Source organism: Physella acuta, unplaced genomic scaffold, assembly GCF_028476545.2.
Source record: "Physella acuta isolate Inbredline_101_S28 unplaced genomic scaffold, ASM2847654v3 ptg002032l, whole genome shotgun sequence".
NCBI lineage: Eukaryota > Metazoa > Mollusca > Gastropoda > Physidae > Physella > Physella acuta.
In genome coordinates, this window is record NW_026733536.1 from 160,001 (window position 1) to 176,909 (window position 16,909).

A 16,909-nucleotide genomic window follows, 5' to 3' on the forward strand; every position below is an offset into this window, starting at 1 on the left:
GATTTTGCTTTTCTTAATTTTACTCGTTTGAAATAATAGAGTTGTATAATTGACATGTTACTTATTATGTTGATCAGCTTTAGGGAAGAAGTTTTGCGTGACGTCACCGGAGCTGTACTACGCCAATGTAGCTGGACGTATAGATGGGGGTTATGATGACATCAGCTTGATAGATCAAACGGTCAGTCCAATTTTTTTGTCTTCTAATTCACTTTTCTTAAATATCTGACCACTTCAGACGCCATATATAAAGTAGCCATTAACTGACCATCACTATCACCATTCAATGACCATCACTGACACCATTCAATGACCATCACTGTCACCATTTAATGAGCATTACTGACACCATTTAATGACTATCACTGACACCATTCAATGACCATCACTGTCACCATTTAATAACCTTCACTGTGCTATATTTTACTGATTTTTCGCGAAAACAACGGTTTTGCTTTCATTAGGGTTGGCTTCAGAGTTTCTTCCAGGCATCTCTTCTGGGGGGGGGGGGGGGGGGGGGGGGAGGGGGGGGGGGAGAGAGAGTTATCCGCCCCCCCCCCCAAACGAGAGGGAATTTATATAGTAAACATACACTTTTACTAGTGTCCGCCCCCCCCCCCCCCCCCCGAAAATATCAAATGCCCCCCCCCCCCCGGAGAAAACAGTCTGGAAGAAACACTGATTGCCTTCATTAGTGGTGCCTTCATTAGGGGTGCCTTCACTAAATCATTCCATTTTTACTTTCTCGTATATATGAAATATAGAGAAAGTCTTATAATCGTGCAAAACAAAAATCGAGATTTTTGCAAATCTCGCCGTTTTACACCTCCCTGAGTCGGAAAAACATTTTTTTTTTGCAATCTTGTCCGTATGTCTGTATGTGTGTCTATCTCTGTGTGTGTGTGTGTGTGTAAACACGATAATTTGAGTACGTTACAGCTAGGTTGATGAAATTTCATATATAAGTATTATATCAAAATCGTAGATCCATATCAACTTTTGAGCAATTTCCGATAACCGGAAGAGGAACTTTTTCTACTTTGAATTTTTCAAAAAACTATAACTTGAGTACTATTTCAGATAGATAAATGAAATTTCACATATAAGTATAAGATATAATTATCTGCCTTCTGACAAATTCTGAGTAATTTCTGTTGACCGGAAGTAGTAATTTTCGATTTCTCAAAAAACGCATGTGAATTTATAAAGTACTAATAATATTCCGCACTATTATGCACATTTTATTTGGCGTTCACTTGGTGTGCAATTCTTTTTTCTACGATATTTTATTCTATTTTAAAAAGTGTAAGTATTTAAAATGGATTAAAAATCATGTCTATATCCCGAGAAGCCATCCCCTGTTGTTTTATATAAAAATATTCGAGAAAGTTTAGGGGAAATCACTCCCGGTTTATTTATCCTGTACTTAAATCACAACTTTACTAAACTTACATGATAGCGTCACCTCTCCCTCACTAGATAATCTCATCTCTATCTCACTAGATAATCTTATCTCTATCTCACTAGATAATCTTATCTCTATCCCATCACAATCTAACTAAATAAACTTAACACCCTGTAAATTCAAACTCATAAAACCATTGTAAAGTCGTTAATGCCTTTAACCGAAAAGAATAAAATAGGGAATGGGCTAATCTTAAAAGCTATGTTGGAATAAAAGGGCTAATCTTAAAATCTGTGATGGAATAAAAGGGCTAATCTTAAAAGCTGTGTTGGAATAAAAGGGCTAATCTTAAAAGCTGTGTTGGAATAAAAGATCTAATCTTAAAATCTGTGATGGAATAAAAGGGCTAATCTTAAAAGCTGTGTTGGAATAAAAGGGCTAATCTTAAAAGCTGTGTTGGAATAAAAGGGCTAATCTTAAAAGCTGTGTTGGAATAAAAGGGCTAATCTTAAAAGCTGTGTTGGAATAAAAGGGCTAACCACAAAAGCTGTGTTGGAATAAAAGGGCTAATCTTAAAAGCTGTGTTGGAATAAAAGATCTAATCTTAAAAGCTGTGTTGGAATAAAGGGCTAACCTCAAAAGCTGTGTTGGAATAAAAGGGCTAATCTTAAAAGCTGTGTTGGAATAAAGGGCTAACCTCAAAAGCTGTGTTGGAATAAAAGGGCTAATCTTAAAAGCTGTGTTGGAATAAAAGGGCTAACCACAAAAGCTGTGTTGGAATAAAAGGGCTAATCTTAAAAGCTGTGTTGGAATAAAAGATCTAATCTTAAAAGCTGTGTTGGAATAAAGGGCTAACCTCAAAAGCTGTGTTGGAATAAAAGGGCTAATCTTAAAAGCTGTGTTGGAATAAAAGGTCTAATCTTAAAAGCTGTGTTGGAATAAAGGGCTAACCTCAAAAGCTGTGTTGGAATAAAAGGGCTAATCTTAAAAGCTGTGTTGGATTGGAATAAAAGGGCTAATCTTAAAAGCTGTGTTGGAATAAAAGGGCTAATCTTAAAAGCTGTGTTGGAATAAAAGGGCTAATCTTAAAATCTGTGATGGAATAAAAGGGCTAATCTTAAAAGCTGTGTTGGAATAAAAGGGCTAATCTTAAAAGCTGTGTTGGAATAAAAGGGCTAACCACAAAAGCTGTGTTGGAATAAAAGGGCTAATCTTAAAAGCTGTGTTGGAATAAAGGGCTAACCTCAAAAGCTGTGTTGGAATAAAGGGCTAACCTCAAAAGCTGTGTTGGAATAAAAGGGCTAATCTTAAAAGCTGTGTTGGAATAAAAGGTCTAATCTTAAAAGCTGTGTTGGAATAACTTTCTGTTCCAATCGTTTGACAATATTTACATGTGCTCCCCCTTAGCCGTGCTCACAAAAAACCAATCTGGACAGGACCTACCGACAAATCGACGGCAAATGTAATCACCCAATGGACTATGGCAGCGCTCTACAGCCCAATAAACGCTACTTGCAACCACACTATATGGATGATAAAGGTAAGTGGCTAGCATATACATCACATTGATATACATCACATTGATATACATCAAATTGATTATATCACATTGATGTATATCACATTGATATATATATATATATCACATTGATATTCATTACATTGATATAATCGCATTTATAAATCATATTTATATACCTCAAGTTGAAAAGTATTTATTTTACTTCACCATTTTTTTCAAAGGCAAATATAAATATACATTAAAATGTATAAGTGAGTTTAATTTTGATACGCCCCCCACTTTTTATCTTGAATACTTCCTTCTTTTGACTTTTGAACAAAATGTAAGTTCTTGTTGACTACCACGGAACGGTGTGGTCTAGCTAACCCAAAAGTCTCGAGTTCGAATCTTGGTCCAAGTCAGTAGAACGTCCCTGAGTCCACCCAGCTTTGAAGGTACCTAACCCATGTCAGGGAAACTAAACACGGCTGGGCAAAGTGCTGACTACACCTTCCGTTCATATGCCAAGATCAAGAAACAAATGAATTCTTCTTCATCTGCCCAATGTAACTTGTTTATTTCTATGAATTATGTAAGCTCTACTTTTCTGCTGCTAGGTATTAACACCCCTCGGATATATAGCGTCGTTGGTGGGACTTACCTCCCCTCACCTCGTCTGCTCAGTTGGAAGCTGTTCCCTGATGTCAAAGTAGTCACAAACACCTCACTATGGACAATGCAGGTCAGTAGGTCAAGTCATTGATGTCTGGTAGGGCTTTAAGTCTAGTCATTAGGTCATTTAATTCAGGCCATTTGGTCTTTTAGAGCAATAATTAATCACGTTAGCCCAGGTGACTAGGTATTTTATTGCAATAGTTACATAATTTACTTTAGGTAATTAGGTAGGTAATTACGTAATTCAGTAGTTATACATTTCAGGATATTTTTAAACTCATCAGTGTAGATAAATAAGTATTTTATTGGACGTGACCATGTATAGTTTTACGACCAAAATTGTCTTATTACTTTCTCGTACACAAAAATTACATGAATTTTTGACATTTTCACCGTTTTACTTCTCGGTACTTCATCATATACGGAGTATAGGGGACTTATTTTAATCGGGCAAAAATTATAAATCCAAGTTTATCAAAATCTCGGCGTCTTATGCGTCATATAGTCGGAAAAACTGGGCTTTGCAATTTTGTCCGTATGTCTGTGTGTGTGGATGTGTGTGTGTGTGTGTGTGTGTCTGTGGCGTAGCTAGGATTTTCGGGCCCCTATGCAAAAATTATCAGTCGGCCCCTTTCTTCAGGCGTTAGGCTAAAATGGAGCTAAACGAAGAAATCAACTGCTACTTACGAAAGTAAATAATATAAATATTCTGTACATTTTGTATTTTATACGTCTTGATAATCTATTGTATGTTATTATGTTGGCCTAGTACCCCGTAGCTTTGTAAAAATGTTACAGGCTTACGGTTAATTTTTTGTCTTTTTACAAGCTTTTATTTAACTCACTTCCTGTCTGTCGTCAGTCTGTCTAGATCGAAACGCCCGTGTGAAATTGCAGGCACTTCTAACTGACAGATACGGTTCGTAGTTGGTACGTGGGTCAAGACATGAAGACAATGCATCGTGACATTCAATTTGACTTAATTGGTCGCCTAATTAATTTTTTATGAATTAATTAAAATTTGGACCGAATTAGTAGGCAGTGTTGGGCGTGGAACGAGAGTGGGGGGGGGGGGGGGCTCTACGACAAAAATGCGTCATCACGTTCTGGGTCTACGACAAATTCCCGAAAGACACTTGCCCGAATGCCGTTTGCCCGAAGGCCGATTTCCCGAATGGACACTTGCCCGAATGCGACAAATGCCCGAATGGACACTTGCCCGAATGGAACAAATGCCCGAATGGACACTTGCCCGAATGCGACAAATGCCCGAATGCCACTTGCCCGAAGGCCGTTTGCCCGAAAAATGTTAACATTATATATTACTAAATAATCATTCGTAATCAATTTAAATTTAAAATGTTGGTAAACAAAACACATCTACGCAAAAAAAGTGAAAAAAAAATATCTATATTACCACGCAGACATTTTAAATTAATTTGTATTTGATATTTAAAAAGTGTAGAAAAATACTTTCTCTTCCATATGAAATTAAACAAAAATACAATTTTCATTCATCTCCGGATTTTAAAATGAGTTTTGCTTTCTTGATTATGTAATCGTTTCAACACTTTGTCTTAAAAAGGCGCATTAAATGGAGATCAAACATATTTGGCTACCTTTAGTTTTTAAAATCGCCACCTCGACCTAGCCTCATTCTTTTGTTAAATGATCACCACACAAGTTTAGCATAATAAGATAAACAAACAAACGTTCCTCTGTTCAATGTTGCGAGACGCCGCGCGCCCACGCCGTGTCATAAAACCTATATAACCACCGCAACACGTCGGCTAAACAAGGTGCTCAAAACATTTATCAAAAGAATGTTAAAAACCTCCGCCAACATCACCCACAATTTATTAAAGAATAAAGTTTTTCTTACAGCGCTTTCTCAGTTTTGAAAAAAAAAGCTAAATTTAAACATATAAACAACTTTGTTTTATGCTTAGAATTGTGTTTTTAATAAAAATTTCAAACTTAAATTGATTAAAGAATGTCTATTTGGAAATATTATTTATTATCTAATACTAACATTTTTCGGGCAAACGGCCTTCGGGCAAGTGGCATTCGGGCATTTGTCGCATTCGGGCAAGTGTCCATTCGGGCATTTGTCCCATTCGGGCAAGTGTCCATTCGGGCATTTGTCGCATTCGGGCAAGTGTCCATTCGGGCATTTGTCGCATTCGGGCAAGTGTCCATTCGGGCGTTTGTCGCATTCGGGCAAGTGTCCATTCGGGCGTTTGTCGCATTCGGGCAAGTGTCCATTCGGGAAATCGGCCTTCGGGCAAACGGCATTCGGGCAAGTGTCTTGCGGGAAAACGTCCGGCTCCCCACGTTCTATAGGCGCGCGATGGTTTTTAGTCGGGTCAGCAGTCTAATTCTTAACCACTAGACTACGCCATCCCATAATACTTTTCTGAAACTTTAGCTATAAACTTGACAATGGTTTTTAGTCATGTAACTATTGTAAATAAAACATGTAAAGTACTGGAAAAAATTCATAAAAAACGTTTTAATAACAAACTTTTATGTAATAATGCATTAAAATGAAGAAAATAAATTATACACTACTATTTAAATAACTATAAAGAAAAGCGTGGGTCTCTTCCTAAATATTAGCCACTACTATTTAAATTACTATAAAGAAAAGCGTGGGTCTCTTTATAAATATTAGTAAAGGTTTCCAATAGATACTAAAGTGACCCACGCTTTTCTTTATAGTTATTTAAATAGTAGTGTATAATTTATTTTCTACTTTTTAGTGCATTATTACATAGAAGCTTGTTATTAAAACGTTTTTTATGATATTTTTTTTTAAGTAACCAAACACAATAGCGTCACAAGGCGGGGGGGGGGGGGGGGGGGCACGGTGCGGTCCGCATCGGATGACAACGTTTAGACGTGACACTATGATGAAACGTTGTAAAATTGACTGTCAAAAGTATGTTTTATCCAGCTAAAATAGTGAGAGTGGTGACACCCCACCGAAAATGCAAAAATGCTTGGGACGATGGGGTGACATCTTTAATAAATGCGTAGGGTAACATCCGACCTTGTGACGCCAAACACAATTTAAAAAAAAAAAAACAGATTGCTTATTATTTATTCAGATGTGTTTTTTTCATGCTTTTAATTTTGCAAAATGATTAAAAATTTATTTGACATCCATTTAAGCTGCTTCTGTATGTTCGAAGCTTAGGATGGCCAAGTTACTGACCCAATTTGTAAGGGTTTCGTCAACGCGTTACCAAATTGTGTCTTTTTAGTCGTGTGACCTTGTTTTCTAAATCTGAGATAGTTGAAATGTAAACAACGCCATTGCTATTTCTTTTCGGATCTCTGTTGCTTGAGCGAAATTTTATCCACACTACCGCTTAGACGCCCTTGGGCGTGCTGTGTGAAAGCATTGAGTATTCGTTTCTTACCTTTCGTCGACCGCCTATGTGTCAGAAGCTTCGCGGGAGTGATCGGTTACCCCTGGTTTGGTTTAATTATCAAACATAGAGGCCAGCCGTGCCTTAGTGTAAAATACTCTTGTGATTTGTGTCATCCGTACGCCAGGGCGTCGAAAGCCCCTAACCCTAACCCGATGTGACAGTAAAACCGTTTAGGCCATTGTGTTCTTCCACCACCCTCTAACTGCGTTATTACCCCCCACCAGCTACGTACATTCTTATCTTTCGCCAACCACACAGGCTCTTCTCTAGTGGACTAGATTGTCCACGTGACACACCGCCAATTTTAAAGCATAAAAGGGGATAAAACCCCACAAAAAAACCCGCTCTCTCTTCTGACTCTCTTCCTGGCTTCGCACGGGGGGTTGCCTAACCCTACCCCTAACCCTACCCCTAACCCTAAGGCCGTCGGTCCCACTCCTACGTGCTTGGTTTTGTATTATTTTCTTAGCTCATTTTATAATAGCTGTACTGTTTGTAACCCATAAATATATGTATGCTTAAGGATAATTTTTAAAAAATTTAACACATTTAATCCATAGACAAAAATAATATATACCCATCAATAGCAGTACAGGTTGCCATGGAAACCATGAAAAAGTGTGAAAACTAACACCTTTTCAAACCTCTATAATTTTGTTCGCATAAGACATTTTTAAAAGCTGATGAAAGATGTAGATTTCTCAAACCAAACTATACATTTCTACGTTTATTCATTGCGATAGCTTCGTAAATTATCTAACTGTATTTTAACTTATTGTTATAGACCATAATGCTATTAACGAAATTACCACGCACAGTAATAAACACCCACATTTTACAATTATCAACAATTAAATCAAAATAATAATTTTTAACTGACTTTTTCTGTGACTTTTTTCCGATAAACTGTTCTCCTTTGTGACTTTTTTCTGTGACTTTTTTTCCTAGCAAAAACTTTCACCGCCTAGCACACGTGGTTAGTTGCAACCTATCGTGAATTATTTTGATTTACTGTACATATGATTCAGAGGCGTAGCGACCCTTCCCAGCGCCCGGGGACAAACTTTCGATTTGCAAACCCCCCCCCCCCCCTCAAACTTTCGTTTTGCACCCCCCTCGAACTTTTGATTTACACCCCCGGGGACATATGTCGTCCCCCCGCCCCCCCCCCCCCTCGCTACGCCTCTGATATGATTGGTCAAGCGTATCAATGAATCTCTTCCCATTTATTATTTTTTACGCGCATGTCCTTATTTGAAGTTTGACATAAAATTTTACTTTGTAGAAAACAACGTTTATCCCACTTATTTGTAGAACAAAAGAAAAGGTCGCTACACCACCGTCTACACGAGTGCTTGGCCAATAGATTGCAGTATAGATAGCCGCTGTCCGCGTAGTAGTGTGAAAATTTGATGGGGGGGGGGGGGGGGGGTACTATGTTTCACATCGCAATAAACGGATAACCGTTGGCTGTAGAGATTGAAAACGTTAAGGTTAGACAGCTAAATGGTGTTACTATCAGAATTAGTGCTAAACCCACACTAGTTGAAAAAAATTTAAACTGTCCAAAGCATGTGTGGTATCTTGCCTTAATATGTTTAAGTTTTAAAAGTATAGTAAATTAAATTTTGTAGTAACTGTGTTTTTAAAGTAACTTTTAGTTTTATTTTACTACAGGCCGTAAACTGCGGGCATTGAGTCATCGGACCTGATATTTAACCTAATTCACCGGCCGTAAACCCTTGCCCGAGTCAAGAGGTCATCGGACCAGATTGTTTATATTATAGGCTGTAAACTACGCACATTGAATTGTAGCGTAGTCACCAGACCAGCTTGCCACTATCAAGTTTCCAATGTAATATTCCAATGTACGAGTTTTAAGTGTTTTTTTTAAGAAGAAAAGGGGGCCCTATGTGCCAATGGCCCCTATGCCTTTCTTACCCTAGCTTTACGGTACCTACGCCACTTCTGTGTGTCTGGGAATAAGATAACTTGAGTACCGTTAATGATAGGTTGAGGAAATTTCATATAAAAGTATTAAATCAAGTTTGTTAACTTTTCAGCGATTTCCAGAAACCGGAAGTGAATTATTTTACTTTTGGTATTTTAAAAGCCTAGAGATCTAGATATAACTTTTTCAGGTAAACAGACATTTCACTAACAAGTGAAAGATCTAAGTCTCTGCTTCTGTCAAATTTTTAGTAATTTCCCTTTGACCGAAAGTAATAGTTTACGTTATAAACGCGTATGAATTTATAAACTACTAATATACCGCACTATAAGCTTGAAAAGTCTATGCAATCACATTATATTTTAAACATATTTTTAAAAATATAGCAAGCGATAAAATTATAGGGTAATCTATCGTTTTGGGTACGTAAAATCGCCCGCGGCTATTTATGTACGAAAACGTTACCTCATTGTCAAGGCTTTAATAGAAGTATATTGTCATACTTTTGTGTCAAATATTATAGATAAATGAATAATAAACCTAAATCAATGGCTAAATATATCGATATAGGCCAGAAATTAACTTTAAACAGCAGTGTCTGAGAGCAAGATTTGCTATATAAACAGCAGCCATTTGTAAAATAGAGTGACTTCCCCCTGAATCTGGCGCTAAAAGCTTATAAAAATAAAACTCAGACAAGATGGCTGCTATAGTAAATGAGCATGGTTGCATCTGTTGGAAACATCGCTAGTCTTCATTTATTACGGAAAAGTTTTAATTCAATTGTTTGAAAACAGGTACATAAATGAATCAAGGAAACATTTTTGAATTTTTTAAAACATAAATTCTCCTCAAAATGTGAAATAATTATTAAAATTTAAGGAGTCACCTGTTTTTCACATTACAAATCGCGGGCGATTTTACGTACCCAAAACGATAGATTACCAATTATAGTTCCTTTTAAAAAACTTAAAGCCGTTTGGGAACCACTGATTACACTCATCATCATATTTTTGTATTGAATATAATCTGTTTAAAAACCGTTTAGAATTATTTTAACAATTCATATATTTTTAAAAACCGCAATAAAAACACTCCTTGAAGTAATCCAGAATGGCCAGAGAGAGTAAAACAATGAAAGTCGATACAATTGTTTTCCATGATAAGATACACCAGGGGTTCCCACCCCCGTGCCCGCGGGCGCCATGGCGCCCGCCGAACGATTCGTATGTGCCCGCCTCTCACCATTCTCTCATTATTTTCATAAACATTATTGAAAGGTTGAAGGGGATGGAAATCGAAAGTTTGAGGGGGGGGGGGTGCAAATCGAAAGTTTGAGGGGGGTGCAAATCGAAAATTTGAAGGGGGGGGGGTGTGCAAATCCCCGGGTGACGGGAAGGGTCGCTACGCCTTTGGAAGGAGTTTGTCGATTTAAAATAGGTGGTGCCACGCTACCGATATTTTAGAATGTGCTCTAGAGTAAAAAAAGGTTGGGAACCCCTGAGATACACAATAATGGTCGATGGTGTATTGTATTTGGATTTTAAAAATTTAACAACATCATGACTCTACTAATCCAAATTAAAAATAAAAGTGTTTGCTAAAATACTATATATATTACTTGTATAATACTAGTATGTATTAGTTTGAATATTTCTAGCCTTAATTAAACCAGAAGTCCTTTTGTACTTATTACACAAATGTTATAAAATATTCATTTTTGATTGGAAAATATGCTTTTGGAACCATTTGGAATCAGCTTTTCAAGCCTATTATACACACATTGCTGTTCATTTAGCGCGAAATTATTTTGTCTACGCCATTCTATTCTATTTTTAAAACTTTAAGTAGTTAAAATAGATTAAAAATAATGTCAATATCCCGAGTTGCCATCCACCGAAGTGTCATAGAAGTATATTCGGGAAAGTTTAGGGATCGTTTGCTATTTCTATTACGTTCAAACGCTAATATCAATTTTCAACACCTATTTTATTTAAGTAGGCCTATACAATAAATTTCTCTAGATCTAGAATCTAAAAAGATCAGCTGTCGAAGAAAGTCATTTATAGAACTAGATCTAGAATCTAGGTCAAACCAACAATGTTTATTTAAAAATACAATCCATTTTAAAATCAGAACACATTTTTGAGTTTCTTTATTAAACTATTTTAATCCTTAAATACTTGATATAAATCTTTGCTTTTAAGCTTCAAGAATACAAGTGATTTATCTATCTATCTAGGTCCTAGAATCTAGATCTAGACAGAGGCGTAGCGACCCTTCCCGGCGCCCGGGGACAAACTTTCGATTTGCACCCCCTCTCAGACTTTCGATTTGCACCCCCCCCCCCCTCAAACTTTCGATTTGCACCCCCCTCCACCCTCAGACTTTCGATTTGCACCCTTCCCTTAAACTTTCGATTTCCACCCCCCTTCAAACTTTCAATTTGTTTTTCCAACCCATTTTGGCGCCCCCTAAGGTCGGCGCCCGGGGACATATGTCCCCCCCCCCGCCCCGCCCCCTCGCTATGCCTCTGGATCTAGATCTAGCAAGAGTTAGGGGAAAAACTAGACTTAATCAAAACAGTCTTAGAACTCTAGATCTAGATAATAATGAGTTTCTATACTTAACTATTTTCATTATTTTATATAAATCTCTGTTTGTTTAGCTATGCAATTGGCTAATTTAAGATAAAATTTAATTTTAAATAATTCTTGATCTAGATCTAGGTCCCATTCGCGTAGATTCTTACGCAGACTAAAAGTAAAATATATAAGTTATTACCTACTTGAGTAAACTAGCCTAGATAGTTAAGAGGTTAGCACTATATGTGCGGGTGGCACGGGTTCGAAACATGGCAATGTTAATTTTTTTTTCAATTTTGATTTTGAGTTTTGTTTTGTTTTTAGTTGTGAATGATAAAGTTGCCTTTGCCTATTGGAACTTAGCGGGATACAGGGCAGGTGAAGTAGAGTTCACCTGTTTCTTTGTCCTCAGTATATAACGTGGATAGTGTGGTCAGACCCATGCTCAGCCGAAATCTATGTTTTCAAAGACAAAAACATGTCTGAGTTGGGAGGACACTGGGCAGGTGAAGTAGAGTTGACCTGTTTTTGTGACCTCAGCATATGAAGAGATTATATTGTCAGACTCATGCTCAGACGAAATCAGTTTTTAAAAGACAAAAACGTCTGAGGTGTGACGCCTTTTTAAATGTGGGGTCTGGTTATTTTATGATGATAAGTGACAGACGTGATGTCATTTATGGATGACCCCCGAAACCCACAGTTATCTAACTAGATAACGGGTAGTCTAGTATGTACTATTATTAGAATCTAACATCGCAAACTATTTTCCATTTTAATTAGTTCCTATCAGCTTGCAAAATAAGTAGTAGGCAAAGTGATCTATAAATAGCTCATTAAAATCCCGTATCATTGTGGGTGATCTACGGTAATCTCCCTCCGGGTGACTGTTAAATCAGAAAGGCAGATGCCGATTTAGGGAGAGCATACAATTAATTGAAGATCTTAGAATTGCTTGAATTAAAGATTTTAATGTAAGCTCTTACGGAGGGGGTGGGATTACCTAATCTAGACCTTACCCCCGGGGGACTATAACCTACCAGTTGTCAGTGCAACTCCAGCTTTATAGATTAAACAAAAGATAATCTTATCATAACTTTATTAATGTAAATGTAAAATAAATATGGAACCAATTCAAATCTTTAACAAATAAAGCAGGAATGATCTTCCCGTTTTTTTTCTTTCTCGTATATACGAAGTATAGAGAAAGTCTTGTAATCGTGCAAAAAAAAAAAATCGAGATTTTTGCAAATCTCGACGTTTTACACCTCACTGATACGGAAAAACATAATTTTGCAATCTTGTCCGTATATCTGTCTTTGTGTCTATGTGTCTCTGTGTGTGTAAACACGATTACTTGAGTACCGTTACAGCTAGGTTGATGAAATTTCATATATATAAGAGTGTTATCAAAATCGTAGATCCCTATCAACTTTTGAGCGATTTCCGATAACCGGAAGTGGTACTTTTTCTACTTTGAATTTTTCAAAAGCCTGTAACTTGAGTACTATTTCAGATAGATAAATGAAATTTCACATGTAAGTAAAATATCTAAGTAAAATATCTAATTCTCTACCTCCTTTCAAATTTTGACCGGAAGTACTAATTTACGCTATTTTCGATTTCTCAAAAAACGCATGTAAATTTATAAAGTACTAATAATATTGCGCACTATTACGAACATCTTTATTTGGCGTTCGCTTGGTGCGCAATTATTTTTTCTATGAGTTGCTATTCTATTTTAAAAAGTTTAAGTATTTAAAATGGATTAAAAATCATAACCATATCCCGAGTTCCCGTTTTTTTTTAGAAATCGTAAATAGCGTTAAGTACTACTCCCGGTCACCTGAAATTACTCAGAATTTGAAAGAAAACAGAGAATTACATTTTTTATTATATTTTAAATTTGGTAATCCGTCGTTTTAGGGACGTAGTATATGCCGCTATTTGGTTGTTTCATTATCTACTTTTCAGTAATTCATAATTTGTGAATTGGACACTACCAATGCTGCGACTGAAAATATTTCATTTTCTCGTTAAGGACGATAACCCCCCCCCTCCTTTCCACCAACCGCTACCCCCCCCCCCCCCACCCGTAAAAGCAGCCTCCTCTTAGTTACCTTCCCTTAGTTTCAAATCGTTTCAAACTAAATTATCTGCCCCAATAGCCGTTACTAATTCGACCCGGCTCTACAATTGTAAACATTTGGCGTGAACCACAGCTCACCAGACCGGCGCGGGTGGGGGTAGTAGCGATATGCCTAGAGAGGAAGAGATGGGACTGCTAGGCGCGCTTACGTGGTGATGGTTGTGTTCAACATAATCTCCACGTAGAGAATTATATCTATCTATCTATATTTTATATATATATATATATATATATATATATATATATATATATATATATATATATATATATATATATATATATATATATATATATATATATATATATATATATATATATATAAAGCAATGTATGTGTGTCTGTTTGTTTGTTTGTCTTTTATGCATTACTACTACACCTCTCATCACATCGCCGTAAAACTTTGGGAAGTTGCTGAGAAAATTTCTGGAGAGGTTTCTGCGGAAAAAAAATATTTCAAATTCGCAGGGCTCAATTTGTTTTTTCTATATATACGGTAGATAAAAATAAAAGTCACTTTTGGTTTGACAGCGTCCATCCGATCGCCATCAAACTTTAGTGAGTTCATTAGAACACTCTGGGAAGGGTTCTGTAAAAAAAATCATTTATAATTTCGCAAGGGCGGCGCCACGAGAGGGTGCGATTTTTCACTATATACAGTACATAAAAATAAAAGTTGATTTTGGTTTGACACCATTCATCCGATTGCCATCAAACTTTGGGGAGTTAATTAGAACACTTCAGGTGAGGTTTCTGTATAAAAAATTTTTTTTTAATTTTGCAAGGGCGGCGCCACGGGATGGTGGGATTTTTCTCTATATACGGTATATAAAAATAAAAGACGATTGCGGGTCGACACAGTTTATCCGGGTGCCATAAAACTTCAGGGAGTTGATGAATATTCCCCAGAAGGTTTCTGGGGTGGGAGAGAGGGTGGGAGTGGGTGGGTGGAGGTGGGAGGGGGATTTAATTTTGCATGGGCGGCCGGGGGGCAGGATGCGATTTGGCGCCCTGGTCTTTCCCGTGAGAGCTATGGCAACTACGTTCGGTCTAAACAGTGTGATAGACAATTGAATCAGGCGTGTCCTTCGGCGCCCTGGTAGGGTGCGATTAGGCTGCAAACAAAAATTTCAGTTTCGGCCTCCAAAGGCTCACATGGGACGCTGAGGGCCATGTAATACGTTTTATTTTAATAATCAGAAAAATTAAACAAGGTTAGATTATTAACTGGGATGTTTCTTTTTATCCGTAAAAAAATCCAAACAGTTACGTCACTTTGCGAATGATGCAATTAGCATCTATTTTTAGACTATCCAGCCAGAAATTGAGATCGAGCATCTATTAATAGACCATTAGTAACGCTAACATATTGCATCAGTCACACTGATGTTTAAACACTTCAAATAAATATTTTAAGTGTTAAAGAAAAAATCCTGTTCATTTGTGTCACTTTAGCAAATGACGCAATCTGCATCATTGTTAACAGTATTCTATTTGGCACGATGGCACCTGTTAGTTTTAAAGAGCCAGGGGCCGTACGCGGCGCCTATGCGGTAGTGTAGTCGGGGATGGGGGGGGGGGGGCTCCTGAGAGCGCCCCTCTACGACCCTGACACATGGGCAGTCATCGAAGTGTGTTCTACCTCATTTTTTCGGTGAGTGATTAATGTACACTCAAGGTTTTCATGCGGTAGTGTAGGTAAACCCGTGTCCCGATATTTATGATTCAAGCGCAGGGATTGTTTACATTTAAATAACTCACTTTTAGAAAAAAGGTCACGCGTCGAAAAATATTGATAACGCATGGATGAAACCTTTCTTATATATTTCGTCGGGCTTTCTTCTATTCCCGCGGCAACGCGCGGGAACGGGTACGCTAGTATATCTATAACGAGAAAAATGGCCCGTTGAGGAAGGATACAACGGGCGCTAGGCTGATAGTGCTGTCTCTTTTCTCTAAACTAAAACCACCCCACCCCACCCCCCCCCCCACACACACACCACCACCCACCCCCACCCCCCCCCCCCCCCCAAAAAACATGTCTACCGTCCCATTCAACGAAATATAATTATATACTTTTTCCAGTGTCCGCCCCCCTCCCCGAAAATTCTACCCCCCGCCCCCGAAAATTTCAATTACCCCCACCCCTCTCCGGGGAGGAAAAAGTCTGAAAGAAACACTGGTGTCGCGCTTAGCCACTACCCGAAGAATTGCATTAAAGAAATTGCAAGAAAACCACTTTTTTAGATTAGACACATTAATTAGGCGGTAATTTTATTATAGAGTATCGATTACGACATTTCTTTTGAGTTGGGGCGGGGGGGGGGGGGCTCAGACATTCTTACGCGGGGGTGGGGCTTCGCCCCTACCCGAAGAATTGTATGCAAGAATTGTATGAAAGAAACTCTTCACGCAAACCACTTAGATTAGATAAAATTGCCTTTTTTATTAAATGTTTACTCGAGAATCAATGACGTCATATTACTGTGTGCACTCTCCGGCTTGAGATTATTTTCTACTCTATGCTAAATGTGACGACGTCATACTTCGTTTTTCGAATTACTATGCATGTTTTTAATTTCCTTGTGTTTTCTCTAGAGCGTTCTTGTCAGATAGACAGACAGAGCGTTCTTGTCAGATAGACAGACAGCGAAACTATTAGTATTAATAATTGTTTTACTGTCTATCTTTTTCAAATGTTTTCGCTGTCTGTTGGGAACGCTTTTACTAAAGAGAAAACACAAGGAAAGTAAAAACTTCCACAGTCAACCGAAAAAGGAAACGTGAAGTCACATGGAAGATATAGTAGGAAACATTCTAAAGCCGGAAAAGTACACACAATAATATGACTTCATTGATTCTAGAGTAAACATTTAATTTAAAAGCCATTGCCCCAAAAAAAAAATAAAGTGAGCTAGCCTTGATCAGCTTTTCCTTGGTCTTCTGCGTTCCAGATCATTATAAATTAATTTAGCGCTATAATGAAAATCACAGCTAAGATCTATAGGCAGTTCTCATCGCAATTCAACCCGGTAAAGTGTTTAGCGTTTTAACAATAGCTGTAAACTTAACGTAAAATATACAGCCGCTGAAGGCCTGACCCTCACTATTGCAGTTTGGCCAGTTTGTCAACCACGACATTACATCTGTCCAGTGCCAACAGGTATGTCGCCAACTAGTTCGTGGTTTTATTTTCTTTTGGCGCTGAT

The 16,909-nt window shown here is 37.6% G+C and overlaps 1 protein-coding gene across 1 annotated transcript in view; it reads left to right on the forward strand.

Moving 5' to 3' along the window:
• The window catches only part of LOC131931790 (chorion peroxidase-like), a gene marked incomplete at its 3' end in the record, with an annotated part of 20,736 nt that extends 3,873 nt beyond the window's left edge, over positions 1-16,863 (forward strand). Inside the window, exons 2-5 of the mRNA XM_059288640.1 lie at positions 78-181; positions 2,813-2,945; positions 3,524-3,648; positions 16,816-16,863. Coding sequence (XP_059144623.1) covers positions 78-181; positions 2,813-2,945; positions 3,524-3,648; positions 16,816-16,863 — 410 coding nt within the window. The remainder of the gene's footprint in view (positions 1-77; positions 182-2,812; positions 2,946-3,523; positions 3,649-16,815) is intronic.
• Between the last annotated feature and the right edge of the window lie 46 nt (positions 16,864-16,909).